At 59.1% G+C, this 18,505-nt stretch overlaps 1 protein-coding gene across 1 annotated transcript; it reads left to right on the top strand.

Moving 5' to 3' along the window:
* The first annotated feature begins 5,296 nt into the window (after positions 1-5,296).
* LOC139009965 (mitochondrial basic amino acids transporter) lies at positions 5,297-16,617 on the top strand. The gene is made up of 4 exons (XM_070414095.1): positions 5,297-5,585; positions 10,436-10,479; positions 14,356-14,439; positions 14,720-16,617. Exons 1-4 carry the CDS (start codon positions 5,552-5,554, stop codon positions 15,464-15,466), a joined length of 909 nt encoding a protein of 302 aa, XP_070270196.1. The 5' UTR covers positions 5,297-5,551; the 3' UTR covers positions 15,467-16,617.
* The last annotated feature ends 1,888 nt before the right edge of the window (positions 16,618-18,505 follow it).

Here is an 18,505-nt window from a genome sequence, read left to right as displayed (position 1 = left end):
ACAGAACAACACACACAGAAGCCTCACGGACACCCCGCAGGCTCGCAGATGGGGCCTCGCGAGCTCCTTTACTCGGCGATGACTTTATTTTTTCCTTTCTGGTTTCTCCCCAATGGCAGGGAAGCCCCCGAGTCAGGGAGCAGTGTCTGCCTTGTCCCCATGCCCGGCACAGAGCAGCGCTGTCACTGTCTCTGCCTCCTGGTGAATGCTTCTCCCTCTGGGGGCCCAGAAACACAGCCCGTGAGGAAGAGCTTCTAAGGGGAAACGAGGTTTTGCAGTTCAGTAACCCAGCCGTGCACCCAGGTAACCCCATCTTCGCCAGTGCCTGCCTTCACCCCTTCCTCCCTGCGGCAGAGGCCACCCCTACACTGCTCCCCACAAACTGGACCTTTCTCCCTGTGAGAAGGCAAAAGGCTAATCTCAGGGGTCGATATAACCCCATCCCCAATAATGGCCCACAAGAGTCAATGATATTTTTTTAAATATATTTTTATTGATTTTTTACAGAGAGGAAGGGAGAGAGATAGAGAGTTAGAAACATCGATGGGAGAGAAACATCGACCAGCTGCCTCCTGCACATCTCCCACTGGGGATGTGCCCGCAACCCAGGTACATGCCCTTGAGCGGAATCGAACCTGGGACCTTTCAGTCCGCAGGCCAACGCTCTATCCACTGAGCCAAACCGGTTTCGGCAAGAGTCAACAATTTTTTTTTTTTAATATTTTAATAATTTTTATTTCTTAAAGTATTACAAAGAGTATTACATTGTCTCCTTTTTTCCCCCCCTTGACATTCCCCCGGCCCCTACCCCCCGCCCCCCCCACCCCGTGTCTTGTGTCCATTGGTTAATCTTATATGCATGCATATAAGTCCTTCAGTTGGTCTCTTAATCCCCCCCCCCCAACCCTCCCCAGGCTTCCCACTGTAGTTTAACATTCTGTTCAATGTTGCTCTGCTTCTGTATCTACCCCTGTTCATCAGTCCATACTGGTCCCCTTTATTTGTCCCAACCTCACTGGAGTAGTCTCAACCTAACCAGGGCCGTCTGAGCCTCACCAGGGCCGTTACAACCTCACCGGGGTCGTCCCTACCACACCGGGGCCGTTTCAACCTGACCGGGGTTGTCCCTACCACACCGGGGCCGTTTCGACCTGACCGGGGTTGTCCCTACCAGACCGGGGTCGTCCCTACCTCACGGGGGCTGTTTCAACTTCACCGGGGTCGTCCCTACCTCACGGGGGCCGTTTCAACCTCACCGGGGTCGTCCCTACCACACCGGGGCCGTTTCAACCTGACCGGGGTTGTCCCTACCACACCGGGGCCGTTTCGACCTGACCGGGGTTGTCCCTACCAGACCGGGGTCGTCCCTACCTCACGAGGGCTGTTTCAACCTCACCGGGGTCGTTCCTACCTCACCGGGGCCGTTTCAACCTCACCGGGGCCGTCTCGACCTCACCAGGGCCGTTTCAACCTGACCGGGGTTGTCCCTACCACACCGGGGCCGTTTCAACCTGACCGGGGTTGTCCCTACCACACCGGGGCCGTTTCAACCTGACCGGGGTTGTCCCTACCACACCGGGGCCGTTTCAACCTGACCGGGGCCATCCCTACCTCACGGGAAGAGTCAACAATTTGATAAAGCCAGTGGGGAATGAAGCCTAGTAACCTCTATTTTATAAAAAAACTGCTGTTTGAAATTTCCACTAGACAGAGGTTCTTTGTTCTGTGAATTAATTCTGCTATTATTGGCTTCTGTAAAACATGCTTGCTCTAATGATAGGTAAAATAAGCTTACCTGTCTGACCTTGCAAACGGCTCCACTGCCATCCCTAGCTACCCCCATACCAGGTGTCTTTTACTTATCCGTACTGGGGCTACTGAACTGTGTTGTACTCTCAAGGCTACAAGCTTCCTGCGAGATATCTGCTAAGCATACGTAGGCCTCTTTTGAAAACTTGCAAAAGGGACCGGAAGCCCCATATTTAGGAGACAAAGACATTAGAAAAGATATAAAAGAAAAGCTCCCACCAGATCGCTTTGCTCAGAATTTGAGAGACAACCTCCTCTGAGTCTGCTGGCGTAATAAAGCTGTGTAACTCCATTTCTCTAAGCGTTGCTTGGTTTTTCTCCGGTCTTCTATAACACCTAAACCCCAAGGGCTCCAGCCTGAACACTGGCTCCCTCCAAAGTGGCCCCACCTCTAAGCTCTAAGCTGGAAGCCTGTGGCCGGGCACCTGCACCAGATCCCTCACCTGGACCCCTGCAGGCATCACCCAGATGGGGCCTCGCTCCAAGGAGCTTCCTGAAGCTCAACTATTGAGCGCCGACTGTGTCCCAGGCTGCTGGGCCCCTTCCCAAGGGCCCCCCAGGGAGCCAGGACTGTCCGATGGCAGGGCACAGGTATAAAGGCACTGTAACCAGAAGGTATCCTCAGACTGAAAGACAAAGCAGGTGACTCCAATAGAACACATCAGAATTTATTGTTGGGTGGCTGACTTACCGGAAAATTGGGTCAGACACCAGCAATTCTGCACAGATTATTCTCCACTACCAGCTACCAGACCCGTTACAGTGCTGTTTGTACAGTACAACTGAAACAGGAATTTTAGGGGAATACAGGCAGGCTTAGGGAATCTTTAGAATTGGGGTCCATGGAAAAACACAGGGCTACAGATTGGGAGAAGGTACATCTCCATAACACAAGGAAGCCAGGTGCAGGGAGCGGCAACAGTTGCATTTACATAAGACAAAGAGCTGGAAGTAGCCAAAAAGGTCTATATTTACAAAATAAAGAAGGAAGAAAGCCAGAAAGAAAAGAACAATGAGGGAGGAGGCCTCACATGTCCCATGTGGTGTTCGACCTTTGAGCTCAGGAGTTACTATAGTATCCAGTCTAAGGGAATAGTGACCAATCAGAGGGGATATCAAGGCACCAGGATCTGCAGCCTTTATAAGCCATAGGGAAAAGGAACTCAGTGGGACCCTTTCCCCCTCCCCACGTGGGAGTCTGTACTTGTTCTTCAATAAATCTCCACCTTTGTTATACTACTCTCTGTCTGTGGATTCATTCTTCGACTCTGGCGGACAAAGAATCCGGGTTCCAGTCCAAAAATTCCGTTTCACAACCAGCTAATGACTGACAAGACACAGGGATAAGGACTGCAGGAGTGCCGGGGCCACCCCTCCTGGTGGCCTTGTGACAGACAGGTGACTGCTTATAATTGACACTATTTTGATATTGATCTCGGTTGTCATGCCATCCTGGCTGTTACTAACAATACTATTCATGGCTATATTTTAAGGAACGCAGAGGATCATCAACTAGAAGGCTTTGCTTTCCTTGCTAACGACAGTGAGCCTGGTCAGAGGTAACAGAGATGGAGTTGGTTTTGTTCTTTTTTTTTTGAGTTGGTTTTGTTCACATCTACCTTCGTAGGAGGGCTTGTGCAACCTGCCCCAAGCAGGGCATTAAAGGCACAGCACTGTTCAATCATTCCATAATAATTTGACTGACTGCCCTGTTAAGGTACGTGACTTCCTCTTAAACCTCCAAACACAGGGACGGATGCTGCAGGCTATTGTGCTTTACCTCCCGAGGTCTGGGCAGCCCAGGGACACCCCTTCCTCGAGGCGACACCTGGACATAGGGTTGCCCTGTTTAATTGTCATGGTCTCAGAGGCCTCCAGCCACCTGAGCAGCCCCACCGTCCACTCCCGCCCTGTTTGGGGTCTAGACTTCTGGGGCCTACAAGCTGCGGCTTTTCTGGGTTCTTGGTCACTCTTCCACCCTCGGCCTCCCCTGCTGCCTTGAGGCATGGAGCTGGGTCGGCAAGGCTGGCGATATTCACACCCAGGCCTCCAGACCCCTAATGCAGGGCCCACCAGCCATCACAAGCACTGGACTAGGAGTCAGCAGACCTGGGTTTGGGTCTCTCCTGAATGATTGCTCTACTTAGATTCTAAGAAGAATAAAAGGAAACCACACTGCTGGTTGGCTTCCCAGAGGCCTCTGTGTCACTATAGTTCACTGTTCACATATGCCTGACATCATCCCCTCGTACCAAATATCGCCTTTACAACCTGTCTGAGATATATCCACGGTACTCTCCATCCTGCTACCAGACCCGTCAAACTAGAGTGAAAGCGCTGTGTGCCCTGCTACCGGAAGCACGGCTTTGTGGTCCTGACCGCAGGTGGTGAATAGGAAGTTGGCCCCTGAGTGTTATTTGACTCCCACAGTGAAGGAGAGAGCTCCCAGCCAAGCTCGGGCCCCAACCGGACAGTCCGCAGTCCGCACTTCATGAGCCGCTGGGAAGGAGTGTGGGGGGAAGTCTCCAGGGAGTGGCCCCAACCTCAGGGACTCCCAGGGTGGGGGTGGCGGCAGCGGATTCGGCTGCTCCTTACCCCCTCCCCCCACTACCCAGAGCCGCACTCCGGCTCCGGCCACGGCCACAGGGTGTCCTGGCCGCCGCGTTGGACGCGCTGCGATGGCCCGGTCCTGCCCCGCGGCTCCCGGCCCGGTCCAGGGACCTCCCCCGCTTCACAGTCCGCAGGCAGGTGCAGGACTCCGAGGGCCTGGCCGCGCCCCGCGCCCGAGTCCCCGTTCCCTTTTCAGGTTCGCTCTCCGCCCCCCGAAATGCCGGAGCGCTCAGACCCTGAGACGCCATGTGTAGGGCCGGACGACCAGGGGCCCGGGCCGCCCTCCCACAAGACACCCCCCTCTCGCCCCCCGCACAGGGGCGCGCAGGCGGGAGGGCGAAGGCTCCCCGAGGCAACTAGTTAGTTGTGCGCAAGCCTGCAGGTCTGGAGGGGCCAGGCGCTCCACATCCGTTTTCGCGGCCATGTCCCCATTATACAGACGAGGACACTGAGGTCCAGCGGCGGAGCCGGGATCTGAACCCAGGCCCCAGGTTCCCGGGCCCAGTCCGGAGGGAGCGCACCCCACGTCCCTCCCAGCAGGCACGCCTCGCGCACGCCGCGGGGTTCCCGGGCTCCAGGCCGGGTCAGGGTGTGAGCTCCCGGCCGGGTCCACGGTCCGGCTTCTGCGAACACCGCGCTCCCTCCGGCCCCGGGCGGCGCGCGGGCGGGCGCACGAAGCACACTCTTTGTCCGCTCGCCTCGCCCCCCCCGCCGGCCCGCCCGCCACGTCCCCGCGCCCCGCCCCCGGGCACGCCCGCCAATGAGGCGCGGCGGCGGCGCGCAGGCCTCGGGCGTTGTCCGCACCCCGCCCGCCCATTCGCTGCGCCCTGCGCCCCGCCCGAGCCTCCCCCCACCCCCCGCCGCCGGCCGGCCGAGGGGCGGGGCGCGCGGCCCGAAGTCGGGGACCACTGGCCGACGGACCGCCTCGAGGGCTCGCGAGCCGGCCTGCGGGCACCTTTGCCGGGCGAGGAGCCGCGCGCTGAGCCGCCGCCGCCGCTGCCACCCCTGCCCCGGCGCTGATCAGGCTCTGCGCCAGGAGGCGGCGGCCAGACCGAGTATCTGCTCCGCGAGCCGGGGGCTCCCGACCCCGCAAAGGGCCCGAGAAGGAGAAGGACGTGGAGGAAGGACGGCCATGGCTCTCGACTTCCTGGCTGGATGCGCCGGGGGTAAGGAGGCGGGCGGGCTGCGTGCCGGGCGCCAGGGCTGGGAGGCCAGCTCACCTGCGGGCGCTCGGCCCAGCAGCTGGCCCCCTGGCTGGGGTTTCTCATCTGCAAAATGGGGATAAGAAAGCTCTCATCTCACGGGGTTCTCGTGGGCGTGAATTGACACCAGGCCCGGGAGCTGCTGTTTTTAAATCCTTCCAGGCGCGTTCGGGCAGGAGGTCTGGGGCCCCGCGGCAGCTCTGATTTGGTGGAGATGGGGGGGGGGGGGGGGCCGCCAGGAAGATGCCTCGCCGCCCCCTGCGCCCTCCTCGCCCAAGGCCCCTGGTGTCCTGCAGGTGTCCTGGGAGTTTGGGGTTCGGGGTAAGAATCCTCGTCCCTCAGCTCCATCCCATCTGGAGCGGGTCCGCTCCCTGGGCCTCGAGAAGTTTGGGGCTGGCTCCACCTTCTCCTGCAGCCTTCTGGGCAGAGCTGGGGCACCAATCACCCCCCAGCGGGCCGGCCTGTGAGCACTGCCAGGCGCCCGCTGGACCCCAGGCCCGGGTCTCCTTTCGCACGCTGCCCCCTTCCTGCCTCTATCAGTGAGCTGCTGGGGGGCGGACTCCACCCGAGTGGCAGAGTGGCCTGACGCCCTGTGGCTAGCTCTTGGGCTTACGTGGACGTGTCTCCCAACGTGGGACACCTTCCCGGAGGCCGGGCCTTGACGCTGGCTGGGTCCAAGGCTGCGTTCCCTGGAGGCCCTGGTGGGTGTGCAGTCCCGGGTCTGCTGTGGCCCTGCCTGTTTGGCTTTTAGCTTTTACTTGGAGAGTTAATTTACTCAACAGGTATTAATTGGGAGCCAGGTTTCGCCATGGGAATTTGGCAATGAGTTGGCAGGCCCTGCCTCCTGGGCAGAGAGAGGGCTGGCTGGGTGTCCCGGGCCCAGTCCAGCTCTGACCTCCGGCTTCTCTCCTCCAGCACCTGCCAGTGGTGGGTGCCCCGGAGGAAGAGGCGTGCCTTAAGCTCTGAGTGAGAGAAGGCTGGTGAAGGGAGTGTGGTGTGTGGGAAGGGATTTAAGAATTTACCAGACTGTTACCCAGTCAGGCCTCAGGAAACCACAGACGAGAGCCTCAAAAGCGGGTAGAAACCCCAGAGTTTTCAAGAAGCCAGTGGAGAATTTCTCCCAGCCCAGGCCCCGGAGGAGACAGGAAGGAGGGGCCTCTGCCCATCCAGCTGTTATCCCTCCACCCTCCTCTGATCCCACTCCGCTCCTCTTTCCCTTCCCTTGATGTCTGCCCCGCCCCGCTGCCCCCACCCTCCACTCCGTGGTGGCTCCAGAGGGTGGGGGGCTGTCCCAGGGCCAAGGCCCCTTCCCAACTTCTTGGGGAATGTGGGTTCTCTCCCCAGAGGGGCAGGATTCCTTCTGTTTTCCTGCAGGTGTCCTGGGAGTTTGGGGTTCGGGGTAGGAATCCTCGTCCCAGGCCAGGCCTGCTTAGAGACGTCCAGTCACTCTGGGCTCTTGCTCAGGCGGCACCTCTTCCTAGAATGCCTTTCGGCCCATCCTCACCAGGCCCCAGGGTCCAGCTGAGCTGTAGGCGCTTCACCAGCTGCCCCCCACTGTCCACTGGGGTCCCCATGCAAGCACAGGGTGAGTGGTGCCCACCTACCTCCCTGCTGTGTGAGCCGAGGCCTGAGCCTCCCAGGTGGACGAGGGTGGAAGTAGCTGCCGGGAGGGGTGCAAAGGGTCAGTATGAGAAGTGGAGGGACTAGTACAAAATCATACTGCCCGCTCCTACCACAGAGCAGGCAAGGGCAGTCCTCGCCCCTTTAACCCATGCAACAGTGACCTGGTTGTGTGCCAGGGCCGCCGTGGCCCCCTGGCATGGCCTGGCCCTGGCAGGGAGGCTGCAGGAACCATGTGCAGGTGACACCTCCCCCTCAGAGCGTGCCCTCGCCCCTCCAGATGCCCCTGTCTGGCTCCTCAAGGCCTGGAGGCTCAGGGCAGATGAGGTCGGAGCTTCTCCTCAGTGGCCGGGGTCCCTAGATTCTGCCTTCCCAGTCAGGGGAGGACAGACAGCACACAGGCTGTTTGTCTGAGGGTGGGTCTCCTGTTCAACTGGCTCTGAGAGAGGCCAGGCAGGACCTGGATTGACAGCAACCTCGGGGCCTTGGAAGGCTCAGAATGCGCCTGCTCTCCAACCAGGGGGCCAGCCTCAGGTCTTCTGCCTGCTTAGACCCTGGGCTCTGGTTGGGGTCTCCCTGCTGGGGGCATGGATAGGAGGAAGTGCAGAGAGAAGTGCAACGTGGGCAGGGGGACGCCCTGTGGGGAGGACAGGTACCCCCCCCCCCCCCCCCGCCCCGCTGCCAGGTGCCTTCAGGATGGTGGCTCCCTCCGCCTCTCTGGACGGTCATGGGATGGGAGGTGTCCCCGCGAGTCCAGCTTCTGTAGGGCAGCGGGCACTGGCTTTGGAGTTGGGAGACAGGGTCCTCTCAGGGAGATGGCCTGGCGAGGCCTCCTGGCTCTCAGGTGACTGTGAGGTTAAAAGGATGAGGCTTTGGGGGCCTGAGGCCCTGACGCAGGCAGGCCCCGCGGCCCCCTCTGTGCCTGCAGAATGTTCTGGGCGAGGGCGCTGAGACCAGTGAAGGGAGCGAGTGGGAATGCAGGTGTCGGCCCCCGGAGACCCTGCCTGGGGCCTGCCAGCAGAGGCCGGTGGGTGAGGGTCTGCCCCTCCCATCCCGGAGGCTGAGACAAGTCTGGAGCCGGAGGCAGGACTCTCCCACAGGGAGGGAACCTCCAGCGCTCCCAGCACCTGCATCCCCGGGACCCCGAGGCTGGAGGGGCCTGGCCGGAGGCAGAAGGAAGGCCAATCAGCACACCACGGGCAAGTGTTAGGTATCCCAGTCACCCCGAATCCAGTTACAGCCCAAGAAGAGAGGCTCTAGATCTAGGATTTTGAAATTCAAAACATGAAATGGAAAAAAAAAGGCTGATCTCACGCTACAGAAGCTAAGTGTGTCTCAGGACCAAAACCACAGTGTGGAAGCCAGGCCTCCTCGTCCACCTGTGAGCCTCAGGGCTCCAGGAGGAGGAAAGGCCTGGCGATGGCGACTGTGATGGATAAGTGAAAGTGGAAATTTTCTCTGATCACAAAAAGGTGAGTCTGCAGAGTGACAGGGCTGGTGCAGTGCCAGGCAGGGTTGTTTTGAAGAAGAAAGGCACACGCCCTTGGCATCTCCAGCGGCATTCCTGAAGTCCACGATAAGATCTCAGTCTTCCTGTCTGAATAAATCAGTTATTGACACAGAAAAAGCCTGGAAGCCAAAGGACTTCTGGGACGCCGCCCCCTTCTCACCTCGCCCCAGAACCTCAGCAGACACAGAACCATTCCCTGGCGGCGTTAAAAAAAATGGCTTTTGCAGAAGAGCTGGATTGCCGGGGGGCATTTCCCAGTGGGTTACAGGGTTTGAGTCCTGGCTCCACCATTTCTAATTTATATATTTTTTATTGATTTCAGAGAGGAAGGGAAAGAGAGAAAAATTGAAGCATCAGTGATGAGAGAGAATCATTGATCAGCTGCCTTCTGCATGATCCCTACTGGGGACTGAGCCTGCAACACCAGGCATGTGCCCTGACTAGGAATCGAGCTGTGACTTCCTGGTTCATTGGTCGACACTCAACCACTGAGCTACACCAGCCGGGCCCGGCTCCGCCATTTCTAGCTGTGTAGCGTGGACATGTTACATGCCTTAGTTTCCTCATCCATCAAATGGGCGAATAGTCCTTTCTGTATAGGTATCAAGAGAGAGAACTAGTATAGGTACAAAACTAAGAATAATAACCAGCAGGCAGAAACGATACATGTTAGCTGTTTTAATTATACGTAAACACTCCTGGCAGTAAAAGGACTCTAGGATGTACACACATAAAATTCTAGGGAGAAGCCCTGGCCGGTGTGGTTCAGTGGGTTGAACATCGTCCCCTGCACCAAGGTTCGATTCCTGGCCTGGGCACATGCCCGGGTTGCAGGTTCATCCCCCTCTCGGTGTGTGTATGGTAGGCAACCAACTGATGGCTGTTTCTTTCTCACATCGATATCTCTCTCTCTCTCCCTTCCTCTTTTTCTGAAACCAATAAAAACATATTTTTAAAAAATCCTAGGGAGGAAAGCGCAGCAGTTACTCAGTCTCACTGAACCTCAGCATCTCCGCCATGAGGTGGGGTAACAAGGTGTCTGCAATCTGCACAGCGTGCAGGACTCAGAAGTGTCTGTGAGCCTTTGTCCCCGAGGGGGGCTGGATTTTGGCAGGGCCGGGGCCGACACACCACCAGGCATGACCACAGTCACAAGCTGTTCCCTGGGTATCAGGCGACTCCCACTCGGGAAGGGAGTGGTCAGCCGGCACTTGCCACGCACCAGGTCCTGGGTGGGTGTTTCCCGGGAATCCCCTGGGGGAAGTCGGTGCTCACACCGGGACTGACTCGGAGATGAGGCTCAGACACTGAGCCCTCTGTGAGCTCGGCCAGCTGGTGACAGAGGGGAAACCCAATTCTGAGTGAGTGTCCAAGTCCAAAGTTTCTGGAGTCCCCTGCCAATGCCAGGGGTGTTTGGAGCAGTGGGACCATGCAGCCCCCAGGGGACATCTTCTGTTTCAGCTGCGTGAGCAGCAGGGTGAGGGAGAGACACCAGCTTTGAGTTGGACAGATCCTGGCGTGACCTTGGGGATGTCACCCTCACATGCTCCCTCATCCTCCAGCCATGAGGATTAAGGGGCTCCGGGGAGGAGCCCGGCGCACAGCAGGTAACGGCCTCCCATAGCTCCACCCCCCACTGCAGGTGTCAGACATCTGGGTTTCAAGTCCCCGTTTCTTCCTCCAGGTGTGGCAGGCGTGCTGGTGGGACACCCATTTGACACGGTCAAGGTGAGTCACTTGTCGTGGTTTTAGTGTCGGGCCCGGTGGAGGCCCATACAGAAGACAGAAGCCTGCAGTGTCTGGGTGGCTGGGGCTCCTTCCCAGGGCCCACCTTAGGAACCCTCAGCGTCTTCCCACAGGTTCTAGAGCAGTGGTTCTCAACCTTCCTAACGCCGCGACCCTTTAATACAGTTCCTCATGTTGTAGTGACCCCCAACCATAAAATTATTTTCGTTGCTACTTCATAACTGTAATGTTGCTACCGTTATGAATCGTAATGTAAATATCTGATATGCAGGATGTATTTTCATTGTTACAAATTGAACATAATTAAAGCATAGTGACTAATCACAAAAACAGTATGTAATTATATATGTGTTTTCCGATGGTCTTAGACGACCCCTGTGAAAGGGTCGTTCAACCCCCAAAGGGGTCGCGACCCACAGGTTGAGAACCACTGTTCTAGAGGAACATGGAGAATGGGTCTCTGTGACGCCAGATGGGCGACCACTTACCCACTGAGCCGAGTGGGCCGGGCCTCCTGGTCTGCCCCACATCTCCCAGTGGGGGCAGCCCGTCCAGGTCCATCCTGGGGCTTGGCCAGCTGAGACCGGGGGGCCGGTCTCCCCTCGCCGAGAGCAGGGATCCCCAACTGTTCTTGCAAAACTCCTTCAGACCGCTTCCTAAAGGAAAGAAAAGCTCAGGGAGAAAATACAGAAAAATCCAAACTCGTCAGGATTCCCCAGGAAGGTGACCGTCATTGTCAAGACATTGGTGAGCGTTTCCCAGGGCAGGTGCACACCTGTGCGGTGCTGCACGCAGCAAGCCCCGCACCCCGAGAAACCCGAGTCCCAGGTTCTCAGACGCCTCAGAGCAGAAACCAAGCAAGGCCACGTCCTCCCTCCAGAGGTTCCAGCTCAGATTTTCCCTGTGGTTGGGGTTTCACGCCCTTGAACTAGCCAAGTCAGGGCCCGACCTTATCTGCTCGCCCGGGAGCCAGGGCGGCTGTTGTACACGGCAGGGCACAGGGCAGACCTGTCCCCTGTGAACACTGCCCACGGGCGCAGGGCAGAGCTCAGGCAAGGACATCCCCTTCGCTGGTTCGAGGCGGGCTTCCGGTCTCCTTGTTTCCGGACCCAGGGGTTCCTGTGCCAGGAAAAGGACCTGCGAGCTGGGGGCTGGGTGTCCTGCAGCAGAGATGTTGGGGCCCCGCCTAATGCACTGGCTCCTGGGGAAGGTCTGTCCCTGGGCCTGGTGCAGGGCCAGGCCTCCCTCCCGCTGGTCTGCGCAGTGACGTGGGCCTGTCACTTTGCTTCTGGGCCCAGACATCCCCGTCTGCACGGTGAGGGGTTGGGCAAGATTCCTGGGGCCCCGGTGGTGACCGGCGCACGGTGTAGGCTACATTGGAGGAGAGGCCGGTCCCGAAGAGCACAGTTTTCCTCCCATCGCACTGCGGGCGGGTCCGGGGAGGAGGCCGAAGGGCCAGGCTTTCTGGCCACACAGCGGCTCCTGAGTTCCCTGAGGGCCACCGAGAGCGAGGCCCTGGTGGCGTGTGTCCACACGGCTGCCCAGGCTCTGCTCAGCTGACCGCCTGTGAAGCCTGTCCACAGCCAGGCAGCCCAGGCCAGCCTGGCAGTGTCCACGTTGTGCTGTGTTTATATCTGGTGGTCACGTGTTGTAAAGGCCTCTTGAAGCTGCGTCCAGCCAAGAAGTGGCTCTGATTCACGTCCTCAGCCCAGCGCTGCGGAGGCCGCTCTGAGCTGTGACTCAGCCCAGGCCTGGCCAGGCCTTCTGCAGGCTCCCGTTGGGTCCCTCAGGCCAGAGCACTGGTCCTGGCATCCCTGTCCCCTCTGGCTCCTGAGCCGGACAAGCACCCCTTGCAGCAAGTGGGGTGCAGGAGCTTCTGCACCTCCTGGGCTAATGCTCTCTGGAACCCCCTTACCGGGCACCTAGAGGGAGCAAATCTGTGACTTTTTTTTTTTTTCCCCACCAGCATCACATCTGGGCAAACTGTCTTTAAAATCTGAGTTTTTTATAAAGGGGAGAAACCTGTCCCAGTCATCACCCGTGACCGTACTTCCCGCCCAGGGCTCACATGGTGCTGGGCGTGGAGCGCTCTTGTGGTTTAATTTAATGTTATAATGGCTTCATTTTTTCACTGGCTGTTTTCCATTATAAAAGTTAAACGCTCTTCTTACAAGCAAATTGGGAAATGTAGAAAAGCAAGTGACTTCCTCCAGCAGACCAACCGGCCCTCACACCCGGTGCGAGCTGGGGGCTGGGTGTCCTGCAGCAGGGATGTTAGGGCCCCGCATTATGCACTGGCTCCAGGCGACGTTTCTGTGTATAGTCATCAGGTACACACACATTCTTCTTGGTTGGCTTTCTGTTACAAAAGTAATTCAAGTTGTTAACCGTAACAGAGACATATAAACTAAAAGGAAAAAACCCACAGTCCTTCATACATCGTCCCCGCCCGGTGGGTGATGTCTGCTGAAAAACAGAAATGTCATACATGCTTGCTTCTGCAGAGATAGGATTTGTTTCATAGCTCTGCAGCTGAAATGAAAACTTAATGTATAGGAAAGGGCAAAAGTGCTAGGAATCATGGGAGAAGAACAAGGCCCGAAGCCCCCTCCCCTCTCCAACCCCCGCCCCCCCCCCTCACTCCCAAGGCCAGGGCCCATTTCACTTGGCCTTTCCTTGAGCCTCGTGTCATCAGACCTGGGCTCCAGAGGGGTGAGGGGACACCTGTGTTCTGTGTCAGTCACACTGCCTCACAGCAGGCACGTTCCCAGTTTATTCCTCCAGACCCTGGAGACCGAAATTTGAGTCCAAAATTTGGTTTCCCTCTGTGGAGCCTAGAACCACAGCCACTGTCTTCGGCCACACTGCCCTCACACGAGGGTGGGTTTCTGTCCTTAGACTCCAGGGACATGACAGTAGCCGGGGACACCTTCGCCAGGGAGTGGCTGTCCCAGGGCAGGGGATAGGCCCGCATGCGATGTTGAAATTTTGTGTTGCTTTAACCGCCTTTACTTCCTGAGCTGGAGCTGGCTCCACCCTGAGCAAAAATGTAACTCTGTTATAGGGGAGCCAAAGCCTCACCCAGAGACCAGGTGAACCCCATATTTCTGTCCTCCCTGGGCCTGACCCCAAGTTCCCTGTGGGCCTAGCAAGGGCAGGAGGGGCAGGAGGGTCAGGAGGGCATAGCACAGGTCCTGGGTTGGGGGCCTGGGCGGGGCTGGTCGAGAAAAATCATCCCCCCTGGATCAGGGGTCTTCCTGGGCTTGTGTGAGAACGACCACTTTTCCAGGGCGGGGTCATTCGTTCTAAAGGAGCTCCTGACTCCCCAAACCTTAAAGCTCTCCATTCTAGATACTGTAAGACGTGGTCCCTGGGCCGCATTTCACCCCAGACCCAGGGGTTAGAAGCGTATCATTGACACTACCACCAATTTGATCTTTTTCTCAGTTGTCATGCTGTCCCCGCTGTTAACTGACAATACTGCCCATGGCTACACTTTAAGGAACGCAGGTCATCATCACCTAGCAGGCTTTGCTCTCCTTGCTAAGGACAGTGAGGTCACAGAGACAGAGTTGGTTTTGTTCACACTTAGCCTCTACCCGTCTCAGGTCGGGGGGCCCCTGCCCCTCTGGGTGTCGTCCAGTGCAGCTGGCTATCTCTGGCTGTTTGCTCACTGATACCCCTCCCTGAAGAGGCGCGGACACTTGGCCTCATCCCACCTTGGGATTCCAAAAGCCACAGAAAGCTATCTGCGTGGCCCCCTGCCCTGTGGGTCTGGCCTCTGCCGTGGTCATGGGTGCCATGGAGCTGGGTGCTCTGTCCCTGGCTTGCCCACCGCTCACCGGGCCTTCATTCCAGGTGAGGCTTCAGGTCCAGAGCCTGGAGAAGCCCCAGTACCGAGGCACCCTGCACTGCTTCCAGTCCATCATCAAGCAGGAGAGCGTGAGTGGCCTGGGCCGGGGCAGGTGGGCAGGGGCGGAGCCAGCCAGGAGGAGGCTTCGGGAGCCTGTTGGGGGAATCGGGACTTTGGAAATGGGATGGTGTGAATGCCCAGGACGCTCAGGTTGGGGGCTCTGGCTTTAATAAGGCTCTGTTTGATCCTTAGGAAGCCTGGGGTGGGCTGGGGCTGCCGCCACCTGCAGTGCAGATTCCCAGGAGAGGTAGGCTGGGCTGCCCAGGCCCCAGGTAGGGGGTGGGCACCTGACACCCCTCTGCCCCGCAGGTGCTGGGCCTGTACAAGGGCCTGGGCTCACCACTCATGGGGCTCACCTTCATCAACGCGCTGGTGTTCGGCGTGCAGGGCAACACCCTGCGGGCCCTGGGCCAAGACTCGCCAATGAACCAGTTCCTGGCGGGGGCGGCGGCCGGCGCCATCCAGTGCGTCATCTGCTGCCCGATGGAGCTGGCCAAGACGCGGCTGCAGCTGCAGGACGTGGGCGCGGCCCGCAACTACCAGGGCTCCCTGGACTGCCTGGCGCAGATCTACCGGCACGAGGGCCTGCGCGGCGTGAACCGGGGCATGGTGTCCACCCTGCTGCGCGAGACGCCCAGCTTCGGCGTCTACTTCCTCACCTACGACGTGGTGACGCGTGCCCTGGGCTGCGAGCCGGGGGACTCGCTGCTGGTGCCCAAGCTGCTGCTGGCGGGCGGTACGTCGGGCATCCTGTCCTGGCTCTCCACCTACCCCGTGGACGTGGTCAAGTCCCGGCTGCAGGCCGACGGGGTGCGGGGCGCCCCGCGCTACAACGGGATCCTCGACTGCATGCGCCAGAGCTACCGCGCCGAGGGCTGGCGTGTGTTCACGCGCGGGCTGACGTCCACGCTGCTGCGCGCCTTCCCCGTCAACGCCGCCACCTTCGCCACCGTGACCATCGTGCTCACCTATGCACGTGGCCCCGAGGACCAGTCCGAGGACGAGGGTGTGCCCGCCGCCTCGGGGCCTGCGCTGGCCCAGCCCTCCAGCCTGTGAAGCTCCGCCCCCTTGACAGAGGGCGTGACCTCCCCGGGGCCACCTTTCATCCACCCAACATCCACATAAATCGGCCCCCTGCGCAGACCGGAGGGCTGGGACTCCATCAGATCTGGGCCCGGTGCCACTCATCAGCCGGGTTACCTTGGCCACAGCCTTGACTCCTCATTTTTCTCAGCTGTGAAGTGGGGATGCTCACACCCACGCTGTGCAGTCAGGAAGCTGGCCCTGTTACCTGGAAGTTTCCAGAAACCCAGCCAACACTCCAGTGCTTCCCTGGGATCCCATCCACCACCCCAGCTCTCCCGTGGCTGGGCTGCCCAGTGACACTCAGTGCGCATCCTCCACCTGGCAGAGCTCCAGGCCCCTCTTGGCCACCTGTCCAGGCTCTAGGATGAGGACAGGCAGCCCCGTTGCCTCCTGGTATCAGAACTGAACCTCTCCTAATGCACCCCAGCTTCTCCACATGGCACTGCGGGGGGTACCCCTGCTGCTGCCACTCCCAGTGGAGGCTGACCTGGGACCGCCGAAAGGCCATGGGATTTGCTGGAGGCTCCGTATCCTCCATAGTTTTAAACACAGCCAGGGAAAGGGGAATTCTTGTACCCTCTGGGGCTCAGGCTGCCCATCTATAAAATGGGGACACGGGTCGGCCGATATCTGGAGCTCTGGCCCACTACCCCCAGCCAGGGTTTCCAAAGGCGAGTGGAGGGGTGGAGAGGGAGATAGTATGGGCCCCCCACCCCACCCCCCTTCTCCAGCAAATGGTGTCTTTCCTGGGCAAGCTCCTTGGTGCCTGGTGTTCCTGTGAGGTGGGAGGGCCCATTAGTGGGCATGGCTGTGGCCAGTTTGGGCCCCTGCGGGTTGAGGGGGAGCTGAGCCCACACTCTGGGGCTTCCACTCGAAGCTAGGGTTGCGGTGGGAATTCGGGGTGGCCCCGGCACATCCAGTGCCGTGTGGCCATGTGACCGGCTGGGGAGGTGGATGGTTCTGCATAGAGGAAGGTGCCTGTGGCCCGCTTTGCCCTGAGTGGGCTCAGCCTCTTGGGCAGTGCCAAGCTCTCCCAGGAGGCCCTGTGGGCAAGGAAGACAGGACTCCCACCCTGTGCATGGGTGTCACTGGTATTAAAGTTATTTGTTTTTTAAGATCAAGGCTTCGTTTGTGTATCACAGAAGGGGCTTCATTCCACACCCTCCCCGGAGCGAGAGGGGTTGGCTCGGTGGTCTGCACCCTCCAGCCCTGCTGGCAGCCCCAGCTGTGTGACCTGGGGTCGGCTTTGGGGCACGTCTTAGACCTCAGTTTCCTGGTCTGCAATATGGGGCTCACAGAGGCATGAGGATCGAGTGAGCACAGCTCAGACGTGCTGGGCAAGGGCTGGGCGTTCAGCAGGAGCTCCCCAGGTGTCTGGCTACCCCAGCGACAGGAGGCCTGGCCCTCTTCCTTCCGCTGGGCGGGGCTGGCAGTATGAGCTGTGAGCTCTCGGGAGGACCCAGCTGTGCTCAGGTCAGACATGGCCGCTGGCAGGAGGGTGAGTGGAACTGCCCAGCCGAGATTAGACCTAACCCAGCCGAAGAGGTTCCTGAGGGCGCCTCGAGGTGGCCGTGGGTGCCCACCCCCACTTCTCAGCCTCTTGGGGTCAATCCTGGACACCCTGTGTCTCCCAAGCTACCAGCCTGGATGGAGGCCCTTTCCTTCCCAACTGCTGAGCCAAAAAGCTTTGCCCGCCCCCCCAGGGTGGGCAGGAGAGAGGGCCCCCGGCTCTCCCTGCAGGAGCAGAGCCAGCTCTCCGGTGCCTTTACACCCCATTTAACCCAGCACCAGCCTGTGAGGTTGGGCTTGTCTGCGGTTTCCAGGGAGAGGAGGCCAGGAGGGGGTGGGTGAGGTGCCCTCGGGTGTGTCACAGACCCTGTTAACCGTGTGCCCTCCCTAGGGTCCCAGGCAGCAGCTCCTTCCCCCATAAAGCCCCCTGGCTTCTCTCGCCTCTTTCCTCTGAGAGAACCCAGGCAAATGCTAAAAACCAGGGTCCCCCACTCCCACTGTGAGCACTGACGGTTAAACATTACCGACAGGTTGGGTGGGAAGAGGGGTTGGGAGAAGTGTGGGGTTTTTATCAATTTACTTGACAATTTATTTTCTTCCTGACTTAAATTTATGTCTATTCTATTTGGAATAAGTAATCTATTAATGTGGCAAAAAATAAAAATGCGGACAAAACCCAGACTGTGTAATGAAGGGGAAACCTGGTCCCCAGCGCCTCCCCAGCCAGCACCCTCCCCCACCCCTCCCAACCCCCCTGGAGCCCGGGGCTGTCTCAGTTCCTGGAGGACGTCCGGCATGTCCTGGGTGAGTCCCAGCCCGTGGGAACACTCCACTCCTGCAGACTGTGGCCTAGGTACTGACTGTTCTTTGAACGTGACAGTTATCTTGGAGATGTGGCTCAAACGGCAGGCATTTATCCTCTGGAAGGGCTGGAAGGTCAGAAGTCACCTTCACTGTCAGCACTGCAGGCCGCTGGGATTGAGGGAGGACCTTCCCGGCCTCCCCCTGATGGCAGGATCTTGTAACAGGCAGCGCCTCACCCCTGTGCACACTCCCTCTCCAGTCTTCTTAGCCTCCGTTTTGCAGCGGGGGATGCCAGTGGGGAGGGCCCTGTCCAAGGTCACACGGCCAGTTGGTGCTGGGTCAAGAGCCCGAAGGCCTTCCTGGTCTGCAGCCCTCACTGCAGCCCTGCACTGGGCCTGGCTATGCACCACGTGGCCCGCCTGCACCTACAGCCCAGGCTGATCACCGAGTTCCCGTGGCTGCAATGACAGACACCCCGATGGCACCCCAGCAGCACAGGGAGGGGCAGGAACCTTGGACAGGTTCGGGACCCACCCTGTGTGCCCCTTGGTCTCGGCTTCCTTGCTGCTGTGCCTCCCTTACATGGCACCCACCGGCCCTCCCAGGGGAGGGTGTGCCCACTGTGATGACGGTGGAGGCAGTGGCCTCGGGGAGCTGGGCCAATACAGCCCTTTGCTCACCCCCCACACTGGGAAG

The sequence above is a fragment of the Myotis yumanensis genome, unplaced genomic scaffold (assembly GCF_028538775.1).
Source record: "Myotis yumanensis isolate MYYU_CA2020_CCGP unplaced genomic scaffold, mMyoYum1.0.hap1 SCAF_1, whole genome shotgun sequence".
Lineage (NCBI taxonomy): Eukaryota > Metazoa > Chordata > Mammalia > Chiroptera > Vespertilionidae > Myotis > Myotis yumanensis.
This window is presented reverse-complemented; position numbering and strand designations above follow the sequence as displayed.